This window comes from Rhamphochromis longiceps, linkage group LG18 (assembly GCF_057381845.1).
Source record: "Rhamphochromis longiceps isolate RC_006_pf linkage group LG18, R_longiceps_female_GT1.1, whole genome shotgun sequence".
Taxonomy (NCBI): Eukaryota; Metazoa; Chordata; class Actinopteri; order Cichliformes; family Cichlidae; genus Rhamphochromis; species Rhamphochromis longiceps.
Genome location: NC_140574.1, coordinates 9,847,766 through 9,875,640, shown reverse-complemented (window position 1 = coordinate 9,875,640; position 27,875 = coordinate 9,847,766). Strand labels below are relative to the sequence as shown.

Sequence of the window (27,875 nt, the reverse complement as noted above, 5' to 3'; positions counted from 1 at the left end):
CAGTATCGCTAGGTCTATCACTACTGCAGTCTTCCCCTGCTTGTCCACCACTTACTATGTGCAGTTGGTTAGCCATCACCATTTTGTCCGTCTATATCTGGAAGTCCCACAGGATCTTGCTCGGGCATCTCCCATTTTGACCTCGGGACTTTCAGGTCATACTCAGCACACATTTTTCTGTATTCTGTACCTGGTTATGGCGTTCCATCTATGTCCTGCCTGCGGGCATCTTGCACCCTGCTGTTATGTGCTGGATAGTCTGACAGACATCTTTACACAGCCTGCACCTTGGGTCTTGCCTGGTGCGGTGGATCTAGCCTCAGCTTGTGCTGAGTATGTGCTCATGCATGCTATCTGCCTGTCTCATTCAGTAAGCCCAAGTATTTCGACACCACCCAAAGATAAGATTGTTCGCTGATTGAGAAAAATTTATATATATATAAAACACCCAGCACGCCCCTGCGGGCGGTTTTATCCTTCAAGCTCGGGTCCTCTACCAGAGGCCTGGGAGCTTGAGGGTCCTGCGCAGTATCTTAGCTGTTCCCAGGACTGCGCTCTTCTGGACAGAGATCTCCGATGTTATTCCCGGGATCTGCTGGAGCCAGCCAGGCCATCCATCCATCCATCCATACATACATCCATACATACATACATCCATACAATAGACTGGTGACCTGTCCAGGGTGTACCCTGGCTCTCACCCGATGGTAGCTGGGATAGGCTCCATCCCTCCCGTGACCCTGACAAGGATAAGCGGAAGAGAATGGATGGACAAACCAAAAGCAGCTTCTGTGCTTTAAATCCTCACAGGAAAATAAAACGTTATTCAATCTGGGGAGTTCTTGCAGTCAGTAAATATTTATGAAGTAACTGTTCCTGTATTTCACCTGGTTTTCCCTGTTGTAGATGATGCAATTTCTTTGTCTCCTTTCTGGTTTCAGTGATGTAAAGTCACCTGGAAAGGGGCGTGTTCAGTTAGAGGGTTACCTACCTCTGTGGGAGCCTTGGTCAGTTTCATATGACGTCACTGAAGTCATGTAAGTATTTGAAATCCTAAACGAGATGCAAATTAGAAAATAGTAAAAATCATTGTTCGTGGAAAAACAAACACTGATACATTAAGAGAGACAATAATAACAATAAACAGTGGAAATTCACTGGCTGCAGCCTTTGTCCTTTTAGATCATTTAATTCAATTAAAGGTAACTTTCTAGATTTAAAACAGCCACCAGAAAATATGTTTTGGAAGTAATTAAAAGTCAATAATTAGTTTTTAAAAAAATCCAGTAAAGACTTGACACAGGACCTAAGGGATGGATTTATCTGCTCTCTCTCTCTGTGTGTGTGTGTGTGTGTGTGTGTGTTTTGCAGCCATGACAAATCTGTGATTAATTACAAAAAGCATAAACATCAAGTAACAATTTATTTGAAGGTAACAGAATAATCATTGCCATTGTTGACAGACTGGCGACCTGTCCAGAGTGTACCCTGCCTCTCGCCCAAGACAGCTGGGATAGGCTCCAGCGCCCCCACGACCCTAGAAAGGATAAGCGGAAGCTAATGGATGGATGGACATATATTGAACAGAATATTGCACAAAGAAGGCATCACTAAACGATCAACTTCACCCAGCACAGAAAATATACATTTATTTAACGGTTATAAAACAGCCCACAGAGCTTTTACCATCAGAGCTTCCAGTGCAGACAGCTAATTAACCCTCAACCCTGAAATAATAAAGATAATAAAAACGAATCTTCTCAGGAAAAAGCAACTCAGACTTTGGTTTTTACCCTCATGTTTGTTTTACTCCTGGACAAAATGAAATCATCTGAGAGGAAACATGACTACAAACCAATTAGTTTAATTCAGATTAGTCCTTTTCTGATACTGTTTAAGTGGACAACTGTTAATAAGTTCAAACTTAGCTTTGTTAAAACCTTGAAGTTTACTGACAACCAAATAAAATTACCTGCTAATTAACTATCTAAACTATGTTAATGTTAATATAGTTTTGCATGAAAACATGATTTGAAATATATTATTTACCAATTATGTATACTGGGAAGGAAAACAAAATACAACAACAACAAAAAGCTAAATAGAAAATTAAAATAAAAGTTTTCCATCAGTGCTAAACTCCATAATACCAACTGAAGGAAATGCATTTCTTAATATATGTATACCGTATTTTTTGGACCATAAGGCAGAGCGGATTATAAGGCGCATTAAGCAAACAAAACAGTCAGATAAGTCAAACTTTACTCAACTCATTCTTCTTGCTTCCTCCACTTCCCTACTATTGATTCATTAATGTTGAATTCTCTTGCAGCTGCTCTATTCCCATGTTGTACTGCGTGACTGGTAGCCTTGAGTTTGAAATCCTTATACACACACACACAATACGGCAATATTATGTTGAAGCACAGTACGTATCACTCCGCGAGGCTCCTGACTACGGTAGCCATAATGCTCCGACAATCCATCAAGCGGTGGGGCTTTGTAGCTTAGCAAAGTCGTACCAAAACATTTCTTGACACATTTTTGAGCGTCGTGTACCACAAATTCGGTTCGAGATCAGTAAGATCAACCAGAATTCATACATAAGGCGCACCAGATTATAAGGCGCATTTTTGAGAAAATTAAAGGATTTTAAGTGCGCCTTATAGTCCGAAAAATACGGTAACTGCAACACATTTACAAAAGGCAGTTAACATAACACCACAACCTCTAAAATTGTTCTCTTTGGAAGTCATGTTATAGATTGTAAGTCCCTGTGTACACGCTCAGTAGCTTCTAGCTCTACAGAGGTTCGACTGTTTTAAAACACTGCGAGCAGCTAAGTCATTCCTGAAGGTAAATGGGGCAGCCATTTTTTATGGAATGACCCACTAGATGGAAACAAGCTATAAACTTAAGCAAAGTCCAAACTAGGGTTTCCAAACAGCTGCTGCAGCAGTACAAAATCCAGTTACCTTTTTTTAAATTTGCTCTTTTCATTAAAATATACAAAACTAATCAGCCATTCTTGATGTTATCTGAAACACACCAATATCATCAAGGCAAATGCATCTTTAAAGAAGTCGGATCCTTTATTTCAGGTTTAGATATTTAACTTAATATTTTAACCTTTAAGGGCTCCTTTTGGACAATTAAAATACGCCTGATTGCAATTTTACTTAAAAAAAAAAATCTGGCACCAACCACCTCATAGATAGTAAAATACAAAACATTTGCTTGTCTTTTGGGAATCGGACTGAGTTTTCCTTTAACCCTTAACTAGGAAGCAAAGCTGAAAGAACTTCCTAGTTATGTGTCAAACATATTCTCTGTTCTCAAGGTCCTTTTTGATGGCTTTTTTAATGCGGTCGATTTCATCTTCGTCTGAGCTGTCATTGTCCTTCTTTTCACTGTTCAAATCTTTTCCATCCTTCTCCTTCTTTTCTTTGTTGTCTTTCTCTTTTTTTTCACTGTCCAGATCTTTGGTGGTCTTCTCAGAGTCTTTTTCTGGTGAGTTGAACTGCAGCTCTTGATGTATTGAGTTCAGCTCCACCAGACCATCGTGCAGCTGTTGCGCCACCTCCCTGATTTTGGCAGCAAACTCTGATTTTGCCCCTTTCTTGAGTTCTTTTGAGTCTTTGGACACAAAGTAGATATCCATAACTACAAAGAGTCCAGTAAGCACACCGGTTGCCATACTAGCAATCTGGACTGCTCTGGCTGCGGTGCTACCTGCTACATGGGCAAACTGGACAAAACGCATGATCTCATTGGCATTGACGAGGATCGCCTTTCCTGCCATGGCGCCATCTTCATAGAATTTGCTAGTAAGTGAAGGAAAGTCCTGATTGTATGCGCTATTCTTCATCTTGATCAGATCGAACCTGCGCAGGTTCTCAATACCCTGTTTGATGAACGTCAGGCACTTGTTGATGTCTTCCATCTTCTCCTGGTAGTCCTGCACGATCTTCTCCACCTTCTTGCGGTCCATGGTGTTGTTGACCTGGTTGGAGATGCCAGCACCTGCTGATGTCAGACCGCCTGCCGCAGCAATGCCCAGTCCCACTGCAGTCACAATCAAGGAAGTTCCCATGGTGAAGGGAGCCAGGGCGAGGCCAGCAACAGTGGCGACGCCCCCAACGGCGCTGGTGGAGCCGCCTGTGATTTGAGCGATCTTTGTGTTCTTGCTGAACTTGTCGAGCCCATCAGCGATGCCGTTGAGGTCGATGACATGCTGCCAGAGGCTCTCTGCCCGGTCCGTGAACAGTTTGTTGAAGACTCTGATGCCCTTCTGCAGCTTCTCAGCGGTCAAAGCAAAGGCCCTGAGAAAAGAAATTTGAGTCCTATTATACATTTTATAAGTAACTCCATCAAAAAGGCCATTTTGTCTCATTTACACCAACAGAATAAGTGTTAATTAACCAAAATATATATTTGATATTTATTTAACTAGTGATTTTGAGGAAAGCAGAATATCTTGTTTCTCAAAGCATGACAAAACAAACCTTTTTTTAAAGATTATTCACACCACTGTTTTCATTGGAATTGATTATTGATTATCCTTCCTCAGGAGAAAAGTTAAGTGTTGTTGTTTCGGGGTATGAGCTTCTTCAGTTCTCCATGGTGGATGTTTATGATGCAGATATATTATAAATTTTGTGTTGTCCAACGGTGGGCATAGCAATATTTGAGCAGCTCCAGAATAACCTTTTACATTTTATTCACATCACAATATGATAACAATATGGCAACAAAGGAAGATACCAAAGCAATATTTTATATTCAATTCTTGAATCTTAGCCATCAGAGCAGACTAAACCTTCTGGCAAAGATAGCAGGCGACAAGGAATTAGCAGCCTCGATTTAATGGTTAATAAGGAAATCAACATAAAATGCTACCATCTTCTTAAGAGACACAGCAAAGACATTTTAATGTGCTGCCTCCCTAAATTGATGCATTTATTATATTATATTGTAAAAATAAGTATAGCAGAACGGACCCCTGAAAGACCAAAAACAGCATTTAATGAAACATAAACACCTATATTAAAGCATATTAAAGCTTACTTGGCCTCTTCTTTTTCTGTCATGTCTTTATGTTGAGGTGGGTCTTTCCATTCTGAAAAAAAAAATGACAAAAGAATGATTTATCATCGTTTTGTGCATCTTAGCAGCCCAAAAGTATGTAAATGCAAAACTATTACACTCATGCATGATATTAATCTGCTGCGATAACAGCATCAACTCTTTAAAAAAAAAAAAAAAAAAAAAAAAAGGCCTTCTACCTGATTTTAACATCTGGCTGAAAGAATTTGGTTCCATTTCACCACAAGAACATGAGTGAAGTTAGTTTCTAATGCTGAGGGATAAGAATTACTTAAAAAAAAAAAAAAAAATAAACCAAAAAAAAAAAAAAACCCCATTTCATTTTCAACTTACGCTCCACAGTTTCCCACCATTCCATAAGATCCACATCCTGAAAGACATCATTAGGTTCCATGTTTGTTATTTTTGCTTTCCAAATAATGACTGAAGACTGCATTAAAATGTCAAAAACCTACATTACTATGTTCAGCTGAGGCAGTGCCAATACGGTAGTCCTCTAGCTGGTCAAACACAGACCTGTTCGCACCTTCACTCTGAGATGAAAGAAATAGTAAATAATAAAATTACATATCAAAACCACCATTTTAATCATAATTACTTCAACAAAAGATTGTGTCTGCAGTGAAACTGAAAAAAAAAATACACAGTACTTGAGCATGAATGACATTATCATGCAACACATTTGGTCAGTTTCATTTTTTACATGGCTGTTGCGCATCTAAAGAGGAGGAAGTTTTGGTGAAAGGGATTCTGGGAATAGTGACTTATTTCTGCTGTTTTTGCAGAAGTTAAAGGACTCAACAGGGGAAAAAGGAAGCAGAGAAAGACGTCTGGGCATATTGTAGCCTAATCTCGTCTCATCATCCATGGCATAGACATGCACAAACACTGTGCGGCTGTTGTGTGTGGGTTTCATGTCAGCACTGGAAAGGGGAAAAACATGTAGACCACAACTGAGTCTGTTGGAAGGTGAGCAAACACTCTAGAGACAAGTTCTGCAAAGACTGTAAGTCTTTGTTTTCAGAGTGGAAGGAGGCATTAGGTGACAAAAACAGGCTTTTTGTAATGGTAATTTGTAAGTCCTGAACAACAGTGGTTAAACCAGCAAAATGTGGGCAAATACAGTGAGACTCTGAGATAAAAAAACAAAAGAGGTTAAAAAGTTACTTTTGGTTTTAAAGTTTGATGTGCGAGGGGTGAGAGGGAGAAGGAAAGAAAAGAAAGAAAGTTTCTTGATATATTATTTTGATTATATTGTCTACCTCTGCTTGGGCTGTTTCTTGTGCACGTCTCTGTATCACTTTGGCCTGAAATAAACAAACACAGACACACAGTTCAATCGTTTGTAATACCAACACAGGACTTATCTGAATGTTTTATGATCTTAGACATAAAATAAATAAATAATTTAAATAAGTAATTTTTCTTCAAGGAAAAAAATAGCTGAAGAAGGAAAAAACATACAATTTCTTCCTTTTCACTTTCTTTGGTATTCAGGTTTAAGACTGGGTCAGTGAATTGCTCAAAAAGGCAGGCCATGTAATTCATTTATGTAAGCTTACCTGCCAAAACAACACAGAAATACTGCTTTGCTTAAGAACCACAGAGAAATTTGGAGCTAGTTTGTTTATTCATTTCTCAAATAAATAAATAAACAAATTCTGTTTGTGTAACAGTATATCAGAAGGTCTTTTTACCACCTTAATCAAAATTCTTTATGAGCTCAAACAGAGTTCAGTGCTCAAGATTTTAAGGGAGAAGCAATTTTGGAGACATCGTAGTTAGAGCCAAGTTACACTGTTCTATTTCGGTCTTTGGGTAATTTTTATGCCATTCAAAGCTCATGCAAGATTGAAAGCTTGGGGGAAGCTTCACCATTTGTTAATAGCAGAGGTCACTGGGGTAGTTGAAAAGCTCCCTGATCGGCCACCAGATACAGGCTCTGGACCAGGCATCTCCAACTCCAATCCTACTGGAGTAGCCCAGCTATTGTCCTGCAGCTTTCAGATGTATCCCTACTCCAACACGGTTGAAAATGGTCGCATTACCTCTTCAGCATGCCATCAAGTTTGGCAATAGCCTGGTAACAAGCCATTCATTTGATTCAGGTTTATTGGAACAAGGATGCATCTAAAAGCTGCAGGACAGTAGCTCTCCAGGACTGGAGTTGGAGACCCCTGCTCTGGACAATGTAGGGCTGTCTTGGTTGACATGCTTCTTTAATTTTGTGTCACAGTGCTGTTGTGGTTTTCAAAAAGGGGTTTGGAGGGTATGGTCTATTTATTGGGGTATCACACTGTTCATCCACCATAGGACAGTTGATGTCAGAATGCTACACAGGCTAACTGCCAAACCTTGGATTTAGGAGGAGGAATGCTTATTCTGTCCTGGACATGGAACAGTAGACCAGATCTTTACTATCGGACAACTTCTAGAGGGATTGTGGGAGTTTGAGTTAGAGTCTATATGTGCTTTGTAGACCTGGAGAAAGTTTATGGCTGGGTTCGTCTCGGGAACCTGTGGAATTCTTGGCAGTATATGGTTTCAGGTCTGTTGTTACAGCCATTTAGATCTTTGGGAGAGCTGAGAACAGTCAGTCCCTGGCACAAAGTCAAGCATATTTTCAGCCATCTTGATGCATGCTCAATTATCTATTTAAGTAAATCTCAAAAGGTAGCTCTTTCAGTGGGAGAAACGTTTCGTTACTCATCCAAGTGACTTCTTCAGTCTCAACTGACTGCAGGTTTCCCCAACCTTATAAACAGTACATTTGCACAATGACTGCAACTAGCCCACTGAATGAACAATGGGCTGTGAGGACAGTTCCTTGATCATTAATATGCAAATTGTCATGACCATTGATCAACAACCACCAATCAAAGACCATTGATCATTGATCAAAGACCATTGAGCAATGGCCATGAGTATCATTCACAGAGAGTTGGGGAATGGCTGCAATCACAGCAACCACTGGAGCACAAACTTGGTGTCATAAAATAAAAGGAAATTATAAATTGTAAGAAGTGTGCAAAAGGAAAAACCAGAGTGCGTGTGGAGATGAGATGTGTGTGAAAGAGTTCAGTCCTACACCTGGTTCGGTACCCGAATAGCCTGGGAGAAGAAGCTCCTGCTCATTCTCTCTGTTTTGGCCTTAAAGGAGCGGAAGCGCTTCCCAGAACTCAACAGTGAGCAGAGTCCATTGTTGGGATGGGAGAGGTCCATCAAAATCTTCCTGGCTTTGGTCTTGCACGGCTTGGTGTAGATGGACAGCAGGTCAGGAAGCTCTGATCGAATGATGCGTTTGGCCGAATGCACCATTCATTGCAGATCTCGTCTGTCCTGCTTGGTGCTGTTCCTAAACCAGGTGCAGATGTTTCCCGTCAGGACGCTCTCAATGGTGCAGGATTAATAGGTTTTAAGCACCCTCAGTGGCAGATGGAAGTCTCTAAGTCTTGTGAGGAAGAAGAGACGCTGGCGGGCTTTCTTAACCAAGGTGTTAATGTGACAGGACCAGTGATGGGAATAACGGCGTTACAAGTAATGGCGTTACTTTTTTCAGTAACGAGTAATCTAACTAATTACTATTCCTATCGTCCACCTAAGTGGACACGTAAAAAACTCTTTGAAAAGTACATGTTTAAAAAAATGAAGTTCGAAAATCTTTTCTCATGCCTAAAGATGAATAAAAATACTTAAGAAAAAAAATCCTGATTGAGGTTGTCATACTTCATGCATGACAGGGTTAAACACCAAAACATGCTGCGCCAAAAAGTGATCCACCCCAAAGATTGCGTCCCTCAACACAGAGCAATATAGTATTCGCTGTTAAGTGCCAGGAGGATTGCCATTCTGATCATTAGACTTCTCTAATGATAATTAGCACAGAATAAATGGGTGGATACGCGTTTCGTAAAAGTGGCATGTAGCATGATGTCAGGTTGGATCTGTCTGCTCAAATTTTGGTTTCTCCAGCTCAGTGTCAGCTCCACAAAAGGTACAGAGCCATTCTCGTGATGACCCCGCCCCCCCAAAAAAAGAAAATCCAACAAAAACTGACTGATTATTTTTATGAGAATGTCGGGGAAAGCTTCGGTTGTGTTGTGTAAACCAAAATGGAAGAGAACGGTTTGTACATGTTGCATGTTTGAATGTTACCTTTACATCAGGCATGAACGGGTTGTGCCTCTTTTTTTTCTTGACGTTGGTCTAAAAGAAAAAAATAAAATAAAAACATAAAAAGATCTCAGAATTATTGTAAAGGTCAAACACTGAAATACTCCTGCAGTAAAATGAATAAATGTTTGTGCCAACTTAAAAAAAAAGTTGTTCATGAACAGAAGGAATGTAGCTTAACGACCTCCATTTTTTCCTTAACCTCTTCTTTATTCTTTTCCTCCTTGGATGCAGATTCCTCATCTGCATTCAGCCCCACATCATCCGATGCAGCCTGAAGTAAATAAGAAAAACAAAACAATAAAAAGGTCAACATGAGCATGAAATAATAATCAACACGTCCTGGTTTTTGTTAGTCACAACCCCAGACCTTTCTATTTCTCCACTGATGAGTATAGATATAAAAATAGATATGTGCCATGTGTTTCTTTGTTTTCTTGTCTTTAGTCTAAAAAGAAAACACAAATAAAAAGGTCAAATCATTTTATCCTATAAAAAAAATAATCTATCCAAACTATCAAGCAGTTTGGATATATGCAAATAAAGTATAATATCTGAATAAAGTCATGACTCCTGAGTTGGAAACTTAAAGTGCATCTTTTTAGAGGTCCCCCCCACCAAGGCTTAAAATAAAGGAGGGGCTGAGAGGTGCCTCCAGGGTTTTTTGTCCCAACACTATAGCCCCTTTTCCATTAGTACCTACTGGGTTCGACTCTGATTGACTGGTTTTCCATTACAACCCAGTAGCGCCTTAGCTGTGTCTCAATTACTAGGCCGCATCCATCAGAGGCTGCAACTGAAGGCCATTTATGTTACAGCGACGTAATGAAGGCTGTCCCAATTCAAAGGCTGCTCCAAATGCGGCTGTGTCCTTCATTTCCCCGGATTTGAAGGATGGGTCTGTAGTATCCTTCGTGGCCCAACCTATCCCAGAATTCATAGCGCGGCCCAGCCAATTCCAGTTTCCAACAATGGCAGCAGCTACTTTGTTTTAATATTACTCTACTCCAGCCCACGTAGACCGCAAATGTCGGGTCCTTCGAAGGATGCGGCCTAGGACTTGGGACACAGTTCTTGTTTGCCTGCTTGTTGTCATAGCAACGCGTCTGCGCATGCTGTTGTTTTTCTTACTCATTTTATGTATTTTCAAATGTTTCAATATTGCTACTGTTGTAAATTCTGCCACAGGCGACTTTGTTTTAGGTGGAAAGGTGAAAAAGTAATTAAGTTGCTTTTATTAAATTTGATAAATGATTGACATGACACATCTGGTATAACATGAGCAGGCAATGAAACAGTATTAGTATGAGCATACGACAAGGTAGTGAAGGGGTTAAAACATGAAGACATGAAACACTCGATAAGAAGGAAGCAAGAACTTGAAAAGTTAGGATTAGCCACCACAAATAATTCAGGTTTGTTTTCATCGGCTCTTTTATACCACACAGTATAAAAACAAAAAACAACAACAACCACAGGCTCACGGAAGTCATTCTATTGAGATCGGTCCATCTATATAGATATGTATTATTTTGAAAACCCAAAAACCTGGCATATGCAGAGGGTCTAGTCTGACCCACAATGATGACAAGACAAACGTAACATTTTGCCCTTCGGAGGGTTCTTCTCATCATCGCCATCTTTGGCTACAGCAGATTCATCTCCTTTTACACCTTCTTTACCTGATGGTCTCTGCCGCAAATTAAACTAATCAGTTAATTGCAATGGTTTTTTTGTATTGTGCAGGAACGTACTGAAGTAGCAGATAATGATATTATGAATCAGGTTAGGCAAACATTTGATCAGTTATATCTGATCCCACAGGTTTGCTCACAGGCTAAAATGAAATGTAAGGAGAAACTTCAATTCTTCACAAGAATAAAGACGTCCATCCATCCATCCATTTTCTTCCGCTTATCCAGGAGAGAAGAATAAAGACATTTCTGACTAATTTCATCTAAGTTTTTCATATTTTTTTGTAGCGGCGGTCAGAAAGAACCAGCCGTCATAGTCAACTTCCGATAATCAATACTTGTCTAAAATAACATTAAACCCTTTTTTAGAGTCTAATCGTTGTACTGTATGAAAATGTTAATACCTGTTGGTTGTTCTGTTCTTGTCGACTGTGTCCAATTATTCTGTTCAGCTCCTGAAATTAAACCACAACAGTTTTCTAAACGATAAGGGTTTAAAGTAGTGCTTTAATACACATCATCACAGACAAACTATTCCCTAAACTCAGGGAGCTCACCTCTTCTGATGGTCGGGCAGGAACTGCAGGAGGCTTAGCAGGTTTTTCTTTCTTCTCTCTGGAGGTCATGTCTTTGCCTTCCTGTACAGGACAAAAATAAAATACTTGTTCCAAAGCTGAAACTGAATGTGAAACAGTCAGTTAATGCCAAGTACTGGCTTTCTATTTATACAAAGCAGTGCATTTTAAACATTTTGATTCTTTTAAAGCCACTCAAATGATCTAATCTGTATTCTAACAGCTTCCCTCAAATATAATAAAACTCTGGGCAATTAAAGCAAAACCTAAGAAATGCAAACCATACGTTGTTATCCTCACTTCTTGGTTTTACTTTGTCATGTGACAACGTCCCCTTCACCTCCTGCTCAACGAAATCACATCAACAAAGAGAGCAGAAGTTAGAATATTCCAACAAAGACCACACGTCACAAAAAGAGGCAGCGGTGTTTGACTGCATGTGAACCTCCTGAGTTGGTCTGGATGGGACCAAGATAGCTGCACTCCTTTCCCTTCTTTCGTACTGGTTCATGTTACTTTTGACCTCACAAGGGCGCACATACACACACAAACCCAAAAACAAACGCAGTGTAACTGAAGGCACTAGCGCATGACGACAGGGAGGTTTGATAAGAGGAAGTCATGCAGAGAGGAGGAGGAAGTGGTGAAAGGTATGGAATAAGAAGTGTGAGGATTTTTGACTGCATGTATGTGGGTGGGTAATTTGAAGACTCACAGTGACGCATTAAATAGACTTACTGGTTTTGATTTTTCTCCCACTTCTTTTTCATTCTCCTTGAGTGTTTCTGCATCTTCTGTGTCTTTCTGAACAAAAGGAAAATAAATATTGGGCTTGTGAATATAAAAATGAGGTGGCACTTTCATGAAATTAGGGAACCAAACGGAAAAAATACACCCCACACCAGCACTTTATGTAGTCTGCAAAATCTGTGGGATAAATAGTACCATCTACACCACTGCCACCATCCCTAATGTGTGCAAAACATCGTTACTGCTAAAAAATGAACAATCACCACCATCACCAAAAAACAGCCACGATTACAAGTGCCTCAGTAACACCTTGACCAACATCAAACATATTTAGCAGTGTAGTTACTTTTTGGCGGAAAGATATCAGTTTGGACATGGCTCCAACCACGGCATTCTGGGAGGGAGAAAACATCAGGAGAATATTGAAGCTTAAAGTTAATAAAGCTTTTATTCGTGTGGTGTCCGAGTCTATATTTACAGTGGCTTGCAAAAGTATTCGGCCCCCTTGAACTTTCCCACATTTTGTCACATTACAGCCACAAACATGAACCTCCGCCCCAGTCTCAAGTCTTTTGCAGACTCCAAGAGGTTTTCTTCCAAGATTGCCCTGTATTTGGCTCCATCCATCTTCCCATCAACTCTGACCAGCTTCCCTGCTGAAGAGAAGCAGCCCCAGAGCATGATGCTGCCACCACCATATTTGACAGTGGGGTTGGTGTGTTCAGAGTGATGTGCAGTGTTAGTTTTCTGCCACACATAGCGTTTTGCATTTTGGCCAAAAATTTCCATTTTGGTCTCATCTGACCAGAGCACCTTCTTCACGTTTGCTGTGTCCCCCACATGGCTTGTGGCAAACTGCAAACGGGACTTCTTATGGTTTTCTGTTAACAATGGCTTTCTTCTTGCCACTCTTCCATAAAGGCCAACTTTGTGCAGCACACCACTAATAGTTGTCCTATGGAGAGATTCCCCCACCTGAGCTGTAGATCTCTGCAGCTCGTCCAGAGTCACCATGGGCCTCTTGGCTGCATTTCTGATCAGCGCTCTCCTTGTTCGGCCTGTGAGTTTAGGTGGACGCCCTTGTCTTGGTAGGTTTACAGTTGTGCCATACTCCTTCCATTTCTGAATGTTCACTTGAACAGTGCTCCGTGGGATGTTCAAGGCTTGGGAAATCTTTTTGTAGCCTAAGCCTGCTTTAAATTTCTCAATAACTTTATCTCTGACCTGTCTGGTGTGTTCTTTGGACTTCATGGTGTTGTTGCTCCCAATATTCTCTTGGACAACCTCTGAGGCCGACACATAGCAGCTGTATTTGTACTGACATTAGATTACACACAGGTGCACTCTATTTAGTCATTAGCACTCATGAAGCATGTCTATGGGCAACTGACTGCACTCAGACCAAAGGGGGCTGAATAATTCCACACACCCCACTTTGCAGTTTTTTATTTGTATAAAATGTTTGTAATCATGTATGATTTTCGTTCCACTTCTCACGTGTACACCACTTTGTGTTGGTCTTTCACGTGGAATTCCAATAAAATTGATTCATGTTTGTGGCTGTAATGTGACAAAATGTGGGAAAGTTCAAATACGAATACTTTTGCAAGCCACTGTAGATCTCCAGATTTAAATTCTGTGGAAGCCTTATGGCCACAGCGGGGTGGCATTCCTGGTTTTGTTTTGTCTTAGTCCTTTTTTAAAATGATTTTTTGAGGGGGACTTTTAAGCCTTTGTTGAGACAGGACAGTGGAGAGAAGACAGGGAATAAGTAGAGAGAGGGCAGGGGAAAGACATGTAGTAAATGGCCTCAGGGATGCATCTTAAAGACTTTCAATGGTGGTGAAACTAAACCCAACTTTTAACTGAATGAACAGGAAGCAGCAAGCTTCCTACTAAATAAGACTTCCCCTCAGTGTCTGTCAAACGTAACTTGAATTAAATAAACTGAGAAATGTCAAACAAATGTACTTTAAACAGGGAAAAATATCTATAGCCGTACCTGCTTATGGCCTGATGACTTCTTGTTGCTGACAGTTAAATCTTCTTCTATTGAGCCTGCCTCCTTTTCATTCTGTACAGAACAGACAGAAATCAACGGATGAATGTGGCTGTACAATCCTCAGATTTTTTTCCCCCAAGGGATAATCAAGAGCATCCTTACTTTGTTTGCATATCGAAATGGATTCAGCTTTGTCATTCCCCCAGCCAGTTTATTCTGAATATGAGGTAAAACAGAATTTTAAATGAAGAAGAAGAAGAAGAAGATCCTGCTTCCTGTTCATTCAGTCAAAAGTTGGGTTTAGAAGAAGAAGAAGACCCAAACATTAACACAAACCTGTTTTTGAGTGGGCTGGTTATCTCCATGGTCCACTTTCTTCTCGTCATCGTTGTTGGAGCTTTTCTCCTGTGGATGATGCCAATTTTGATTGAGTTAATGTCACAATACCCCGCTCACTTCGATCTTCTTCTGCTATCCAATTTGCTGTGGCTTCTTTCCACGTCAGCACCACGGGAAGCAGAACTTTTGGCTGCTCTGCTCCCAAGCTGTGGAACTCTCTACCCTCAGATGTAAGAAACATTGGTTCTCTCTCCCAGTTTAAATCTCAACTCAAAACCCATCTGTTCACTGTGAACCCACTGTTTGTTAATTTGATCTTGTTCTTTTGTTTTTATTGTTCTTCATTTTGTCATCTCTATTATGCGTTTTATTCTATTGTTAAGTGTCCTTGGATGTCTTCAATAATCATTTTTAAAATGCTTTTGAGGCATTCGCTCTCTCCGTCCCTCATATATTTTAAGCGACCTCTCACTTGTTTATCACTGCAGAGCGTGCTCTTCATCATTTGACTGAAACCATTATGAGGTAAAACAAAAACAGCTACCATTTAGAGTAAATCATCAAGCCAAACTGTTGTTTTTCTTTCTTCAAAAAAATTAAAACACTGTTATATTCGTGCATCCTCTGATTAAGCACGGGTCATCAATATCATCAATCACTGTGAGGCAAAATCTCCTTTAAAGAGAGCTGAAATTCAGCTTGGTGAAACAACCAACCTCCTTGGTTTTGGGCTTCCCTGTGGCAGAACTGTTCTCCTGTGAGTCTCCTGAGTGGTCAGTCTTTTCCTTATCCTGGTAACATACAAAGTATGTACCGTATATCACAAACCAGAAAGCATAATCACATGTGCATCGCACAGGCAGGTAGAGGACGTGATATGACGTGATATTACTGAAAAAGGAAATAACCTGAGAGGAGGAGGTGAAGGGACTCCTCAAGACCTTTGCAACGCCACCCTGACAGAATTCAGAGCAGTTAAGGTTAGAAACTGATCGTATTTCCTGTATATTGTAACAGTAACCTTATCACTTACTTTTGAAGACTTCTCCACGGCACTGTCATTACCAGCAAGGAGTTCATCATCGACAGACAAATCATCCTTAACAAAAGGGTAATCAAACAAAAAAGTCAGTCAGACAAAAACAGCAGTGTTAACTCCAAAACAACCCAGTATCAAAAAGATTCATTGTTAAAGTCATACAAGCAATGTCCTTACATTTGAGCCCTGCAACAAATCACCAAATCACTTTTGAAAATAAAACAAAAGCGATCAATCTTTTTTTTTATGCCATACTTTGTGTCTGGCATAAAAAAAGAGCATTTGGGGGTCGACTATATATAGTCTTAAACATGACTTTAGTGACAATTAGTGACACTTGTGTTACCTTATTTACTTTTGATAGCTGACTTTTGTTTGGTTTTGGTTTTTTCAAACAGGGGAAAAAAACAACTTACCTTTGCGTGGTTCTTGTCATTGCTGCCAGAGAGATCATCTGGTGCAGCAGAATCCTCCTGAAGGTCAGAAAAAACATCAACTACAATACTCATAATAGTCCAGAAAATGGACTGTAACATTGTTATTAATCTCTTACCTGAGGGTGTGGGGATTTTTTAAACATACTGCTAAACATCCCACCTGTCTCCTAAAGAAAAAAATCAAATCACATTAAAATTGGTGTTTGGCAAGGATTTGACGCTGTGCGCTACCTTAACAAGAATCACTCGGAAGGATCACGGCGTGGTATGGCTTACGGCCATACCACCCTGAGCACACCCGATCTCGTCTGATCTCGGAAGCTAAGCAGGGTTGGGCTTGGTTAGTACTTGAATGGGAGACCGCCTGGGAATACCAGGTGCTGTGAGCTTTGGGGTGGCTGTAGCTCAGGAGGTGGAGTAGGTCATCTACTGATCGGAAGGTTGGTGGTTCGATCCCTAGCTCCTCCAGTTTGCATGTCAAGTATCCTTGGGCAAGATACTAACCCCAAGTTCCTCTCTGATGCATCCATCGGAGTGTGAATGTACTTAGAAAGCACTATGTATACAGAAAGTGCTTGTGAGAATTGTGTGATTGGGTGAATGTGGTACTCTGGGAGAGTAGAAAAGCTCTATATAAGAATCAGTCCATTTACCATCACTATTTTTATTTCTAGCTGCTTATAGGGTGAAAGCGAACTTTAAAACTAGTTGCTGCAGATGGAGGAAGCAGCTTTTAAAAAACTCACCTTAGTGTTGCTGTTCACTGGCAGATTGTCGTTGCTGCCTAAGATCTTAACGGTTGTGGACAAATCCTCCTAACAAGAGAAACAAAACCTTTTGACCACTTAATATGTATTTCAACACGGGTGAAACTAAGAGGAGTCAGACCCATTTTGGAGTCCTTTTTTTAAAAAAAAATTAAAATTCTACTTGTCATCCACCTGACTCCTAAAAGTAACAAAAAGAGATGTGCAAAGATACATAAAGAGATGTATAAAAACACCTTTTTTTAGTTTTAAATGAATAAAGTAGCAGTTCCTTTGTTTAAACTGGCGCATCAGTCACATGGACAGGGAGGGTTCAGTGCCCCAAACATTTGCCAGCACTTTTTCCAGATAGCTGATGCAGGTTTTTCCCTCTCGTACAAACACACACACAACAAAAACCTGTCCACTTAGGCACATTGCTACTGTAGCTCAAAATCACCAACGTATTGTAAGTCACTAATAAAGCACATTTGGATTTTCCAGGGGATGATACTAGAAAAATCACACATAAAGGTTTTAACAGATAACCATTTCATAAATCTCTGAAAAACATGCTTTTGCCCAGTATATTTATCTGTGCTTGAAGTGACATTTATCAGGTCCCCTTTTTTCCTTTGGTGTTTGAAGTTACCATTAAGATTCAATCAAATAAATTCATTCATTCAGTTTGGGTACTTTTTTGTATTATGAAGTGGTAAATGCACTTTTAATAACAAGCGACAGAGGCGGTTAGTTAACTGGAGAAGTAGTCAGTAGAAGGAGGCATTGTCATTCCCTATACTGTTATTTAAATGATAATATTACCATTTTTATTAAGATGTATTTCTTTGTTGCATTTCTTATGTTGTAGAGATTTTGACTAATGCCTTTTGATGTTAGCATGGACCTCTTGTCGATGTTATGTAGTTTTGTTAAGACATAAATGGTAACTTTAAAAGAGAATCTCAAATTGCTGTTTGCTGATTAGACCTACCTTTGCATTGGTGTCCTCAGACAGATTGTCATTACTGGCTGAGATGGCCTTTAGATCCTGAAGCACACAAGAATGCACAGTAAATAACAAATAACATAATAATACACAGTTTAGCCAGTTAGTCATTAGTAGCATTTCCTGCATGAACCTCCAGTGAGTGGAGGACATGTAATAAAAGATTGTGTTTAACCTGCGAAGGCCTCCGCACATGTCTTGGTTTGGGAGATAGTTTCCGTAATCCACCCAGCTCACCTGATTTATCCTGAAGAGAAATGTACAGAAAAGAATTTCAAAACATAACACTAGGTAGGAAATCCACAGCGATTACATGAATTTTGTTTTTCTCTGTGAAGTCCAACTAAAACCAAATCATTTATAGGTATTAAATATTTAACAGTCCAGCTTAATGATTGGCTAAAAGCAAATCATAGCAGCAGCTATTTTAATGAACCACATTGCAATTATTTTTAAATAATGTATTTTTTTTTACTCTGTTGCATTGTAGCTTTGAAGATTTTCCCCAGTTACAAGCATTTAGTGGAGTTTTGTAGTTATAGTTTATACATATATAAGATCTGCAGATAGTTAAATAGGGACAGGATTGAAAACTAGCAATTGCTATAAATTCTGCACATCATCATTTCTATGCTTATGTTAAAATACAAGCAAAATTTGAATTAAAAAATATGTATATCACAGAAAGAGAGCAAATTTACCTTTGACTTGCTGGTTAAACTGTCATTGCTGGCAGACAGTTCAGGATTTTGTAATGTCAAGGCAGCCTGCAAAAACAAAAAAAAGGTGTTTTTGGTTATAGGAAACTAAGGAAATTAAAGCCACAAAGGCAGAAAACTGTTATTCCCTGTTATCTTATAAATATTTAAAAACATGACCAACAAAACAAAACAAAACCTGAAGCAAAAGAGGAAACAAACAGGAAAATATTACTTTTATCAATGCATGTGGTACTGATTATCCAAACTTACTGTTAGGGCTTAATCATTTTTTTTTTCATCTGTATACAAACTTAAGAACTACTTTTGGTTTAGAGAAAATTCCTGTGGGATAATTTTCATTACTTGTTTGGGACATTCATAACATAAGGTTTTGACTTGACAGGATTTGCATTTGTAGTATAATGTCATGTCTGATCCTCTTTGGCAGATTTTAGGCATTCCTTTAAGCATTCCAGCATAATTACAACCACAAATATATCATTAATTGGAGATACAAGTATGTAAATTATAAAAAAAAAAAGTTGCTTTAAATTTGATTACAAATACATAAATTTGACTGTTTCAAGTTAATTAATTAAAATTAGTTACAGCTAATTGCTGCAATCTGTTGGAAGTCAGTCCTCGATCCAAGCTTTTGAAAAGACAACAAAATTAATAAAATAAACAAAAAAGCATAATAAGGATAATTAAAGCCGCAACATTACCTGTGCAGATGGAAGCAGTTCTTTAGACTTGGAGGATTTTTTGAATATCCCACTGAATAATGAGGCTTTTTGCTGATTGAAAATTAAAAAGAGAGACATTCATTTACTGAAATCCATCTCAAAGAAACATTGCCATTAAAAGATGTAAATCTGCAGTTAAAAAAATGCCTCGCTGATTACAGCTCTGCTCTCAGGACTCAAAACTGAAAAGATTTTAACTAATGCAATTGTTACTAATGCACTTACACATTTTAAAGATCTCACTCCAATCTCATGTTTGAATTTAAAATCTGGAATTGAAGCTGATTTCATGTCTGGACTTGGAAAACATCATGAGTGATTTTTGTATTTACAGCATGTGTACGTACAAGTTAAAAGTGGACCACAATGCTTCTGGCTTCCGACCACTTAAGTGAAGCAAAGTCTTCCTTTGGGCCTCATGGTAAATTTGCCGAGCAGCTCAGACATAATCAGATTGTTTAATATTTATTCCAGTATATTACAGGTGACATGTCAGAGAAAAGTTATTCATTTTCCGTGTTTTGAACTACTTTGTTTAGTACAGAACTTCCTACTGTCCAAGTTGTGCATTACACTAGTAGCACATAAAACCATAAAAGCGTCAAAAATCAAATATACTATAAAGAAGGCTTTGATTTTGAAAGAAAAAAGTAATAATAAACAAAAGAATGAATAATTACTAACAGTTTTTGTTATAAGTTTAATTTATTTTAACTTAAAATCTTTATTAAGTAATTTGTATGTATCTATATCAAATATTATGGACACACATGTGCTAGTATATTAAAGACTAGAATGTGAATGTACTACAACTATATCTCAACCAATCGTGGGAACATGCACAGTCACTGCCCCAACTTGGAGTTTTGAAAAAGTCCGATAAGGAAAATGGGCATTATTTTACACAATAAAACGCTAGAGTCTGAAAACAAATATAGTGCTGGATATGAGCCCAGTGGATCTACTCGAATGTTCTGGCTGAAGAAAACAGCAGGCCTGGAAATATTCTTCTGCGTCACAGGAAAAAAGAAAAAACATGTTTGTTCATTATTGTGAATGTGCTCTTTGTAGATTAGTTGGGGCAAGGTCCTTCTGGGCAAGTCATGCCGTCTTGGTGACACATTCAGGCAGTTATTTATTCCAGAGGGAGGATATTATTCCAAGGTCAGCTGTTGTAAGAAACTCGCTTTATTGGGCATGACGCAGGATCATGTATCATACAAGTGCCACCTTTTGTGATAGTCACCATAGATTTGGACTGCTATTCTTTCAGTTAAACATCACTAGTTTAGTGAATGGTACATACTCACTGGGGTAATGTTAGAGGACATTTAAACCAACGTCTCATAATTGTAGGATCAGGGCAAAGAATTGATTTAGAACAGTATCACGATATCTTGCATGGAGATATGGTATTGACGCAGGGAGACCAAACATCAATATTTTATTAAATATATTAAAATAGTACTCTGTGGATACTACGAACAAGAGGGCTCATTTTGGCTGACAGACAACTGGTTGTATTATGGTCATATTCCCATAGAACAGAAAGGTTGCTGTGTACAAATACGACAATTCACGTGAATTTCTGTTAAATGCAAATTTATGTCCACGTAGCAAGATATGATTTTCAACAAATAGTTTATATCTAAATTATCAGAAACAGATTGTATGCAATTGCCAACTTGACCCTGTTCAGTTGCAGACTGATAGCAGACTACTGCGTCTTGGTGTTGGTGTGCTTAACAATCTCTCATGTAAAAAAGTGAGAAAACTTTTGAATTAAAAAAAAATCATGAGCTTTGAGCAACCTAAGCAGATTTTCTTTTACCATTACTCACTATTTTTAATGAGTTTTATGAGTTTGTCCTAACGGACAAACCTTAAAAGTATGGAAGTTTAACAGTGAAAGGCAGAGTTAACGAGGGACCCGGAGGGTTATTTTCGCCTTCGATCAACCCGAGTAAGTTACAGTCCCTTAAAAATAAACCCTTAAAGTAACCTCGCAGGCGTTACTTTGCGATGAAGAGCCAACGTGAACTCTCCGCACACTTATGCGTCTGTTTGTGGTCGCAGTTTGTGGTAAAGGTCAGTAAAGTGTTGAACATGCTTACCGAGCTGACTTCAGGAAGAAACAAAACAAACGTCAACAAACTAAAGTTGTACTCACAGAGACAGCTCCTCCGTCACACTCCAGGTCCAAATCAAGGTTACCGTACCGCTCCTGTAACAGACAGGTTACATATTTACTGTATCAACGCTATTTTTATAAAGGCGTTCACCATAAAGGGCGAGACGTGTAACGGCCACCGTACCATTAACGTACAATTACAGGGAACTGCTGTCTCCCTTAGGTGAACTTGTCCCGTTTGTTGTCAGAGGTTAACGGATATAAATATAAAAGTCCCGCTCCTCAGAAGGACTTTGTGTCCTCTGCTTGTTGATACTGTCGGTTGTTTTCACTCAGCGAGCTGCGCAGGTCAGGATTCTCCCTCCTTTGTAGGAAAAAAAATTACAAAACAGAAGGAAAAAGAAACTGGCTGGGAATACTTCCCCCAGATCTGGGTTATCGCTTGAAACTGGCGGAGGTTGTCCGCTTCACCCCGTGGTCCAGGTGAGTGAGCGTCTCATCTGGGAGCGGTCAACCCGATTCTGCTGCATTCGGGAACTGGTGTCAAGCCAGCCTCCAATTCGAGACTTGCAGTCAAGCCAGCCTCCAGTTTGTTTTACGTTCCCTGTGTATTCAAAGTATTACGGGAATGGATGTGGAAACCGGATTTCAAAATAAAAGCCAACTTCGAGTGAATTAACAGATATGTTAAGAACATAATAACATATAATTTAGGCTTTTTTTTTTTACAAACTCTAATGTTAGATCTATATGACACAGCCTTGTACCCTAATTGTGCCCTGTCACTATCAAGGCCATCTTATTTTGGATTTCAAAGTAAAAGCCCTGTGAATCTTCATTTTTGAACTACTCTTTCAATGACTTAATAATGCTCTTAAAAGCAAAAGTCGTATTTCCAAATACTATTTGAACTTTATATCAACACTTTCCAACCACAGTCTTTTTACAGTGATACCATATCAATATCAAGTCAGTCTGATTTTGCCTTTCATAGTAATGGCCCTTTGAAATTGTCCATAATTGACTTAATCTTCTAACTATTCAAAATGCTCTAAAATGAAAAATTCTTGTTTCCACAGGGTAATTCCACCTTAGATCAACAGTATACAGCCCCACAGTGATACCATATCAATATCAAGTCATTCTGATTATGCCTTCCAAAATAAAAGCCTTTTTAAATTGTCCATAATTGACCTAACTTTCAGTGATTTCAAAATGTTTTAAAATGGAAATTTCCTGTTTCCACAGGGTAATTCCACTCCAGATCAACAGTATACAACCTCACGATGTTACCATATCAATATCAAGACATTCTGATATTGCTTTAAAAAATAAAAGCATTTTCAAACTGCCCATATCTGAGTTGCTCCTGGAACAATTTCAAAATGCTCTAAAATGGCACATTCCTGTTTCCACAGGGTAATTCCACTTTAGATCAACAGTATACAGCCCCACAGTGATACCATATCAATATCAAGTCATTCTGATTTTGCTCTCAAAAATAAAAGCCTTTTCAAATTGTCCATAATTGACCTAACTTTCAGTGATTTCAAAATGCTCTAAAAAGGAAAATTCCTGTTTCCACAGGGTAATTCCACCTTAGATCAACAGTATACAGCCCCACAGTGATACCATATCAATATCAAGTCATTCTGATTATGCCTTCCAAAATAAAAGACTTTTCAAATTGCCAAGATACGACCTACTCTTTTAAAGATTTCAAAATGCTCTAAAAGTGAAAATTGCTGTTTCCACAGGATAATTTCACTTTAGGTCAACAGTATACAACCTCACGATGTTACCATATCAATTTCAAGTAATTCTGATTATGCCTTCCAAAATAATGGCCTGTTGAAAATGCCCATAATTTACCTAACTTTCAGTGATTTCAGAATGCTCTAAAAGGGAAGATTTCAGTTTCCACAGGGTAATTCCACTTTAGATCAACAGTATACAACCTCACGATGTTACCATGTCAATTTCAAGTCAGTCTGATTTTGCTTTTCAAAATAAAAGCTTTTTCAATTTGCCCATATATGACTTACTCTTGGAGCGAATTCAAAATGCTCTAAGATGGAAAATTGCTGTTTCCACAGCATAATTCCACTTTAGATCAATAGTATCCAACCCCACAGTGATACCATATCAATATCAAATCAGTCTGATGTTGCCTTCCAAAATAAAAGACTTTTCAAATTGCCGATATACGACCTACTCTTTTAAAGAATTCAGAACGCTCTAAAAATGAAACTTGCTCTTTCCACAGGATGAATCCATGTTAGATCAAAAGTGTACATCCACACCATGGTACTACTTCGATTTCAAGTCATTCTGATTTTGCCTTCCAAAATAATGGCCTGTTGAAAATGCCAATAACTTACCTAACTTTCAGTGATTTCGGAATGCTCTAAAAAGGAAATTTTCTGTTTCCACAGAATAATTTCACTTTAAATCAACAGTATACAACCCCACAGAGATACGATGTTAAGATCAAGTCACTCTGATTTTGCCTTCCAAAATAAAAGTATTTTCAAATTGCCCGTAGACGACCTACTCGTTTAACGATTTCAAAATGCTCTTAAATTGAAAGATGCTGTTTCCACAGGATAATTCCACTTTAGATCAACAGTATCCAACCCGACAGTAAAACCATGTAAATTTCATGTTGGTCTGATTTCGCCTTTCAAATTAATGGCCCGTCGAATTTGTCCATATGTGATATACTCTTTCAATTATTTCAGAATGTTTTAAAAATGAAAATTGCTGTTTCAACACATATTGGGTTTTCATTTTGAAAAGCAAAATCAGACTCAATTGATTATGACAGAATTGAATCATAAAGATGATGTAAAAGGAAGCTGAAATTGCCACTAGGTTGTAATTGATAGTACGTTTATATTTTAAGTCTGTGGAAAGATGTCATTCTAAATAAAGAAATTACAAAACAGCTTGCAAACCAACCATGACATCTTTCCACAGACTTAAAATATAAACGTACTATCAATTACAACCTAGTGGCAATTTCAGCTTCCTTTTACATCATCTTTATGATTCAATTCTGTCATAATCAATTGAGTCTGATTTTGCTTTTCAAAATGAAAACCCAATATGTGTTGAAACAGCAATTTTCATTTTTAAAACATTCTGAAATAATTGAAAGAGTATATCACATATGGACAAATTCGACGGGCCATTAATTTGAAAGGCGAAATCAGACCAACATGAAATTTACATGGTTTTACTGTCGGGTTGGATACTGTTGATCTAAAGTGGAATTATCCTGTGGAAACAGCATCTTTCAATTTAAGAGCATTTTGAAATCGTTAAACGAGTAGGTCGTCTACGGGCAATTTGAAAATACTTTTATTTTGGAAGGCAAAATCAGAGTGACTTGATCTTAACATCGTATCTCTGTGGGGTTGTATACTGTTGATTTAAAGTGAAATTATTCTGTGGAAACAGAAAATTTCCTTTTTAGAGCATTCCGAAATCACTGAAAGTTAGGTAAGTTATTGGCATTTTCAACAGGCCATTATTTTGGAAGGCAAAATCAGAATGACTTGAAATCGAAGTAGTACCATGGTGTGGATGTACACTTTTGATCTAACATGGATTCATCCTGTGGAAAGAGCAAGTTTCATTTTTAGAGCGTTCTGAATTCTTTAAAAGAGTAGGTCGTATATCGGCAATTTGAAAAGTCTTTTATTTTGGAAGGCAACATCAGACTGATTTGATATTGATATGGTATCACTGTGGGGTTGGATACTATTGATCTAAAGTGGAATTATGCTGTGGAAACAGCAATTTTCCATCTTAGAGCATTTTGAATTCGCTCCAAGAGTAAGTCATATATGGGCAAATTGAAAAAGCTTTTATTTTGAAAAGCAAAATCAGACTGACTTGAAATTGACATGGTAACATCGTGAGGTTGTATACTGTTGATCTAAAGTGGAATTACCCTGTGGAAACTGAAATCTTCCTTTTTAGAGCATTCTGAAATCACTGAAAGTTAGGTAAATTATGGGCATTTTCAACAGGCCATTATTTTGGAAGGCATAATCAGAATTACTTGAAATTGATATGGTAACATCGTGAGGTTGTATACTGTTGACCTAAAGTGAAATTATCCTGTGGAAACAGCAATTTTCACTTTTAGAGCATTTTGAAATCTTTAAAAGAGTAGGTCGTATCTTGGCAATTTGAAAAGTCTTTTATTTTGGAAGGCAAAATCAGAATGACTTGATATTAATATGGTATCACTGTGGGGCTGTATACTGTTGATCTAAAGTGGAATTACCCTGTGGAAACAGGAATGTGCCATTTTAGAGCATTTTGAAATTGTTCCAGGAGCAACTCAGATATGGGCAGTTTGAAAATGCTTTTATTTTTTAAAGCAATATCAGAATGTCTTGATATTGATATGGTAACATCGTGAGGTTGTATACTGTTGATCTGGAGTGGAATTACCCTGTGGAAACAGGAAATTTCCATTTTAAAACATTTTGAAATCACTGAAAGTTAGGTCAATTATGGACAATTTAAAAAGGCTTTTATTTTGGAAGGCATAATCAGAATGACTTGATATTGATATGGTATCACTGTGGGGCTGTATACTGTTGATCTAAGGTGGAATTACCCTGTGGAAACAAGAATTTTTCATTTTAGAGCATTTTGAATCGTTAGAAGATTAAGTCAATTATGGACAATTTCAAAGGGCCATTACTATGAAAGGCAAAATCAGACTGACTTGATATTGATATGGTATCACTGTAAAAAGACTGTGGTTGGAAAGTGTTGATATAAAGTTCAAATAGTATTTGGAAATACGACTTTTGCTTTTAAGAGCATTATTAAGTCATTGAAAGAGTAGTTCAAAAATGAAGATTCACAGGGCTTTTACTTTGAAATCCAAAATAAGATGGCCTTGATAGTGACAGGGCACAATTAGGGTACAAGGCTGTGTCATATAGATCTAACATTAGAGTTTGTAAAAAAAAAAAAAAGCCTAAATTATATGTTATTATGTTCTTAACATATCTGTTAATTCACTTGAAGTTGGCTTTTATTTTGAAATCCGGTTTCCACATCCATTCCCGTAATACTTTGAATACACAGGGAACGTAAAACAAACTGGAGGCTGGCTTGACTGCAAGTCTCGAATTGGAGGCTGGCTTGACACAAGTATTCGGGAGCAGTTCGGAAATTCCCTTTACAGCCTTAGGGTATAAAAATACAACTAGAAGGATATCAGCAGGTTAAGTACTTAAGTTAATGTCTCTCAAATAATTGTAAAAAATTGTCTGTGTACTAAAAATAAAAGCACCTATTATACTATCATCAGCTGTGGCAAGCACGCTTACTGTACCTTTTAACCTTTTTCTTAATCAATATGTGACATTTAAAGCTACTTCAAACAATGTTTGGCGTTTTAGAATTTGTGTAAATTTACACAAAATATAGCTCATTAAATACGGTGCGTTTTTTCCAAACTTAAAACTTAGATACATTTAGAGAAAATCCCTTCAAAAAGAATAGTCTGTGTTGAAAATCATTAATACCGACACCACTTTTGATCCCTCTATATACTGACTCTTTAAGGAGGTCAAAAGCAGTCACTGTACAAACATTAATTAAAAAATATCCGGGGGTCTCTGCTAGAACTTTCATTAAAACGTGAGTAAATAAAATGTGTTTTTTTAAATAGGTAAAACAACTGAAATAACGAGTAATTAAAATCAAAACAAACAACCAATATCTGCTGTCATCTAACGCTTGAAGAACTGTCAAGGGGAAATCATGTAAACACTTGAAAAATATGTAAAAATATTTAATAAAATACACCCAAAATAACACAATGGGAAGAATTTAAAAAAGACAAACACATTTTTCTCTTCTTCTGCTTGAATTTTTAATTAAAGAGATCTTTCTAACATTTGAAGCTTTTTTTTTTTTTTTTATTAACCTTGCTTGTCATGTTTGCAAGTTTCTCCATCTAAATTAAAGGTAGGTCAAATGTGGCTAGGTAAACATTTCACTTTCTTTTTTCTTCACATGAATTTATTGTACATACGACACCAAAATGAAAGCATTCCTATTGGTCTTTGCTTAGTTTGTAACAAGTCACAACACTATCCTGAATTCCTAAAGCTTAGAGTGTAACGCAGAGAGAATTACTCTCTCCAAGAGAGGAAGTAGAGCTTTCTTTCTCCGTCACTGCAGACCAGCTCAGTGGGTCTTTGTGGATTCACCTCCAAGATCAGAACAGGACCTCCACACACAAACAAGCCCACCTGCAGAAAGAAAAGGAGACAGGGTGAAGAAAATCATCCTTGCTTTAAGAGAAGTTAAAATAATTTGACAATTAATCTCACAATTTTTACAATATAAAGCCAGGAATCTTACAACTTTGCTGCTACTCTTGGAAAAA

At 38.1% G+C, this 27,875-nt stretch overlaps 2 protein-coding genes, 1 long non-coding RNA gene and 1 other non-coding gene across 6 annotated transcripts in view; 2 read left to right on the top strand and 2 right to left on the bottom strand.

Moving 5' to 3' along the window:
* Positions 1 to 628: 628 nt before the first annotated feature.
* LOC146647737 (uncharacterized) lies at positions 629 to 1,552 on the top strand. Its single transcript, XR_014908419.1, has 3 exons — positions 629 to 847; positions 942 to 1,037; positions 1,464 to 1,552. It is a non-coding gene; the product is annotated as an uncharacterized LOC146647737 (long non-coding RNA).
* On the bottom strand, positions 1,395 to 22,435 carry apol1 (apolipoprotein L, 1). Of its 2 annotated transcripts, XM_085388578.1 has the most exons (27): positions 21,633 to 22,435; positions 21,488 to 21,541; positions 19,297 to 19,368; positions 18,572 to 18,637; positions 18,046 to 18,117; positions 17,856 to 17,912; positions 16,862 to 16,930; positions 16,232 to 16,282; positions 16,095 to 16,151; positions 15,673 to 15,738; positions 15,548 to 15,595; positions 15,356 to 15,430; positions 14,637 to 14,705; positions 14,463 to 14,516; positions 14,301 to 14,372; positions 12,645 to 12,692; positions 12,287 to 12,352; positions 11,835 to 11,891; positions 11,531 to 11,611; positions 11,378 to 11,428; positions 9,464 to 9,553; positions 9,262 to 9,312; positions 6,369 to 6,413; positions 5,562 to 5,639; positions 5,440 to 5,476; positions 5,068 to 5,119; positions 1,395 to 4,322 (listed from the first exon to the last, which is right to left on the bottom strand). In XM_085388578.1, exons 1-27 carry the CDS (start codon positions 21,633 to 21,635, stop codon positions 3,317 to 3,319), a joined length of 2,547 nt encoding a protein of 848 aa, XP_085244704.1. In that variant the 5' UTR covers positions 21,636 to 22,435; the 3' UTR covers positions 1,395 to 3,316. The 2 variants fall into 2 exon arrangements, with proteins under 2 accessions (XP_085244704.1, XP_085244705.1); XM_085388579.1 differs by lacking the exon at positions 11,835 to 11,891.
* Positions 16,386 to 16,504, top strand: LOC146647736 (5S ribosomal RNA). The gene has a single exon (XR_014908693.1). It is a non-coding gene; the product is annotated as a 5S ribosomal RNA (ribosomal RNA).
* A 4,900-nt stretch (positions 22,436 to 27,335) lies between the features above and the next one.
* The window catches only part of tep1 (telomerase-associated protein 1), a 47,785-nt gene continuing 47,245 nt past the window's right edge, over positions 27,336 to 27,875 (bottom strand). For both annotated transcript variants that reach the window (XM_085388776.1, XM_085388775.1), the window contains exon 56: positions 27,336 to 27,738. In XM_085388776.1, the coding sequence (XP_085244902.1) occupies positions 27,619 to 27,738 (120 nt within the window). In that variant the 3' untranslated portion in view covers positions 27,336 to 27,618. The remainder of the gene's footprint in view (positions 27,739 to 27,875) is intronic.

Coding starts and splice junctions, on each gene's coding strand:
- apol1 (XM_085388578.1), bottom strand. Junction 12,693..14,300: donor AGTCATCAGGCCATAAGCAG/GTACGGCTATAG, acceptor TCTCCCTCCCAG/AATGCCGTGGTTGGAGCCAT. Junction 5,640..6,368: donor AAGAAACAGCCCAAGCAGAG/GTAGACAATATA, acceptor CTTTCATCTCAG/AGTGAAGGTGCGAACAGGTC.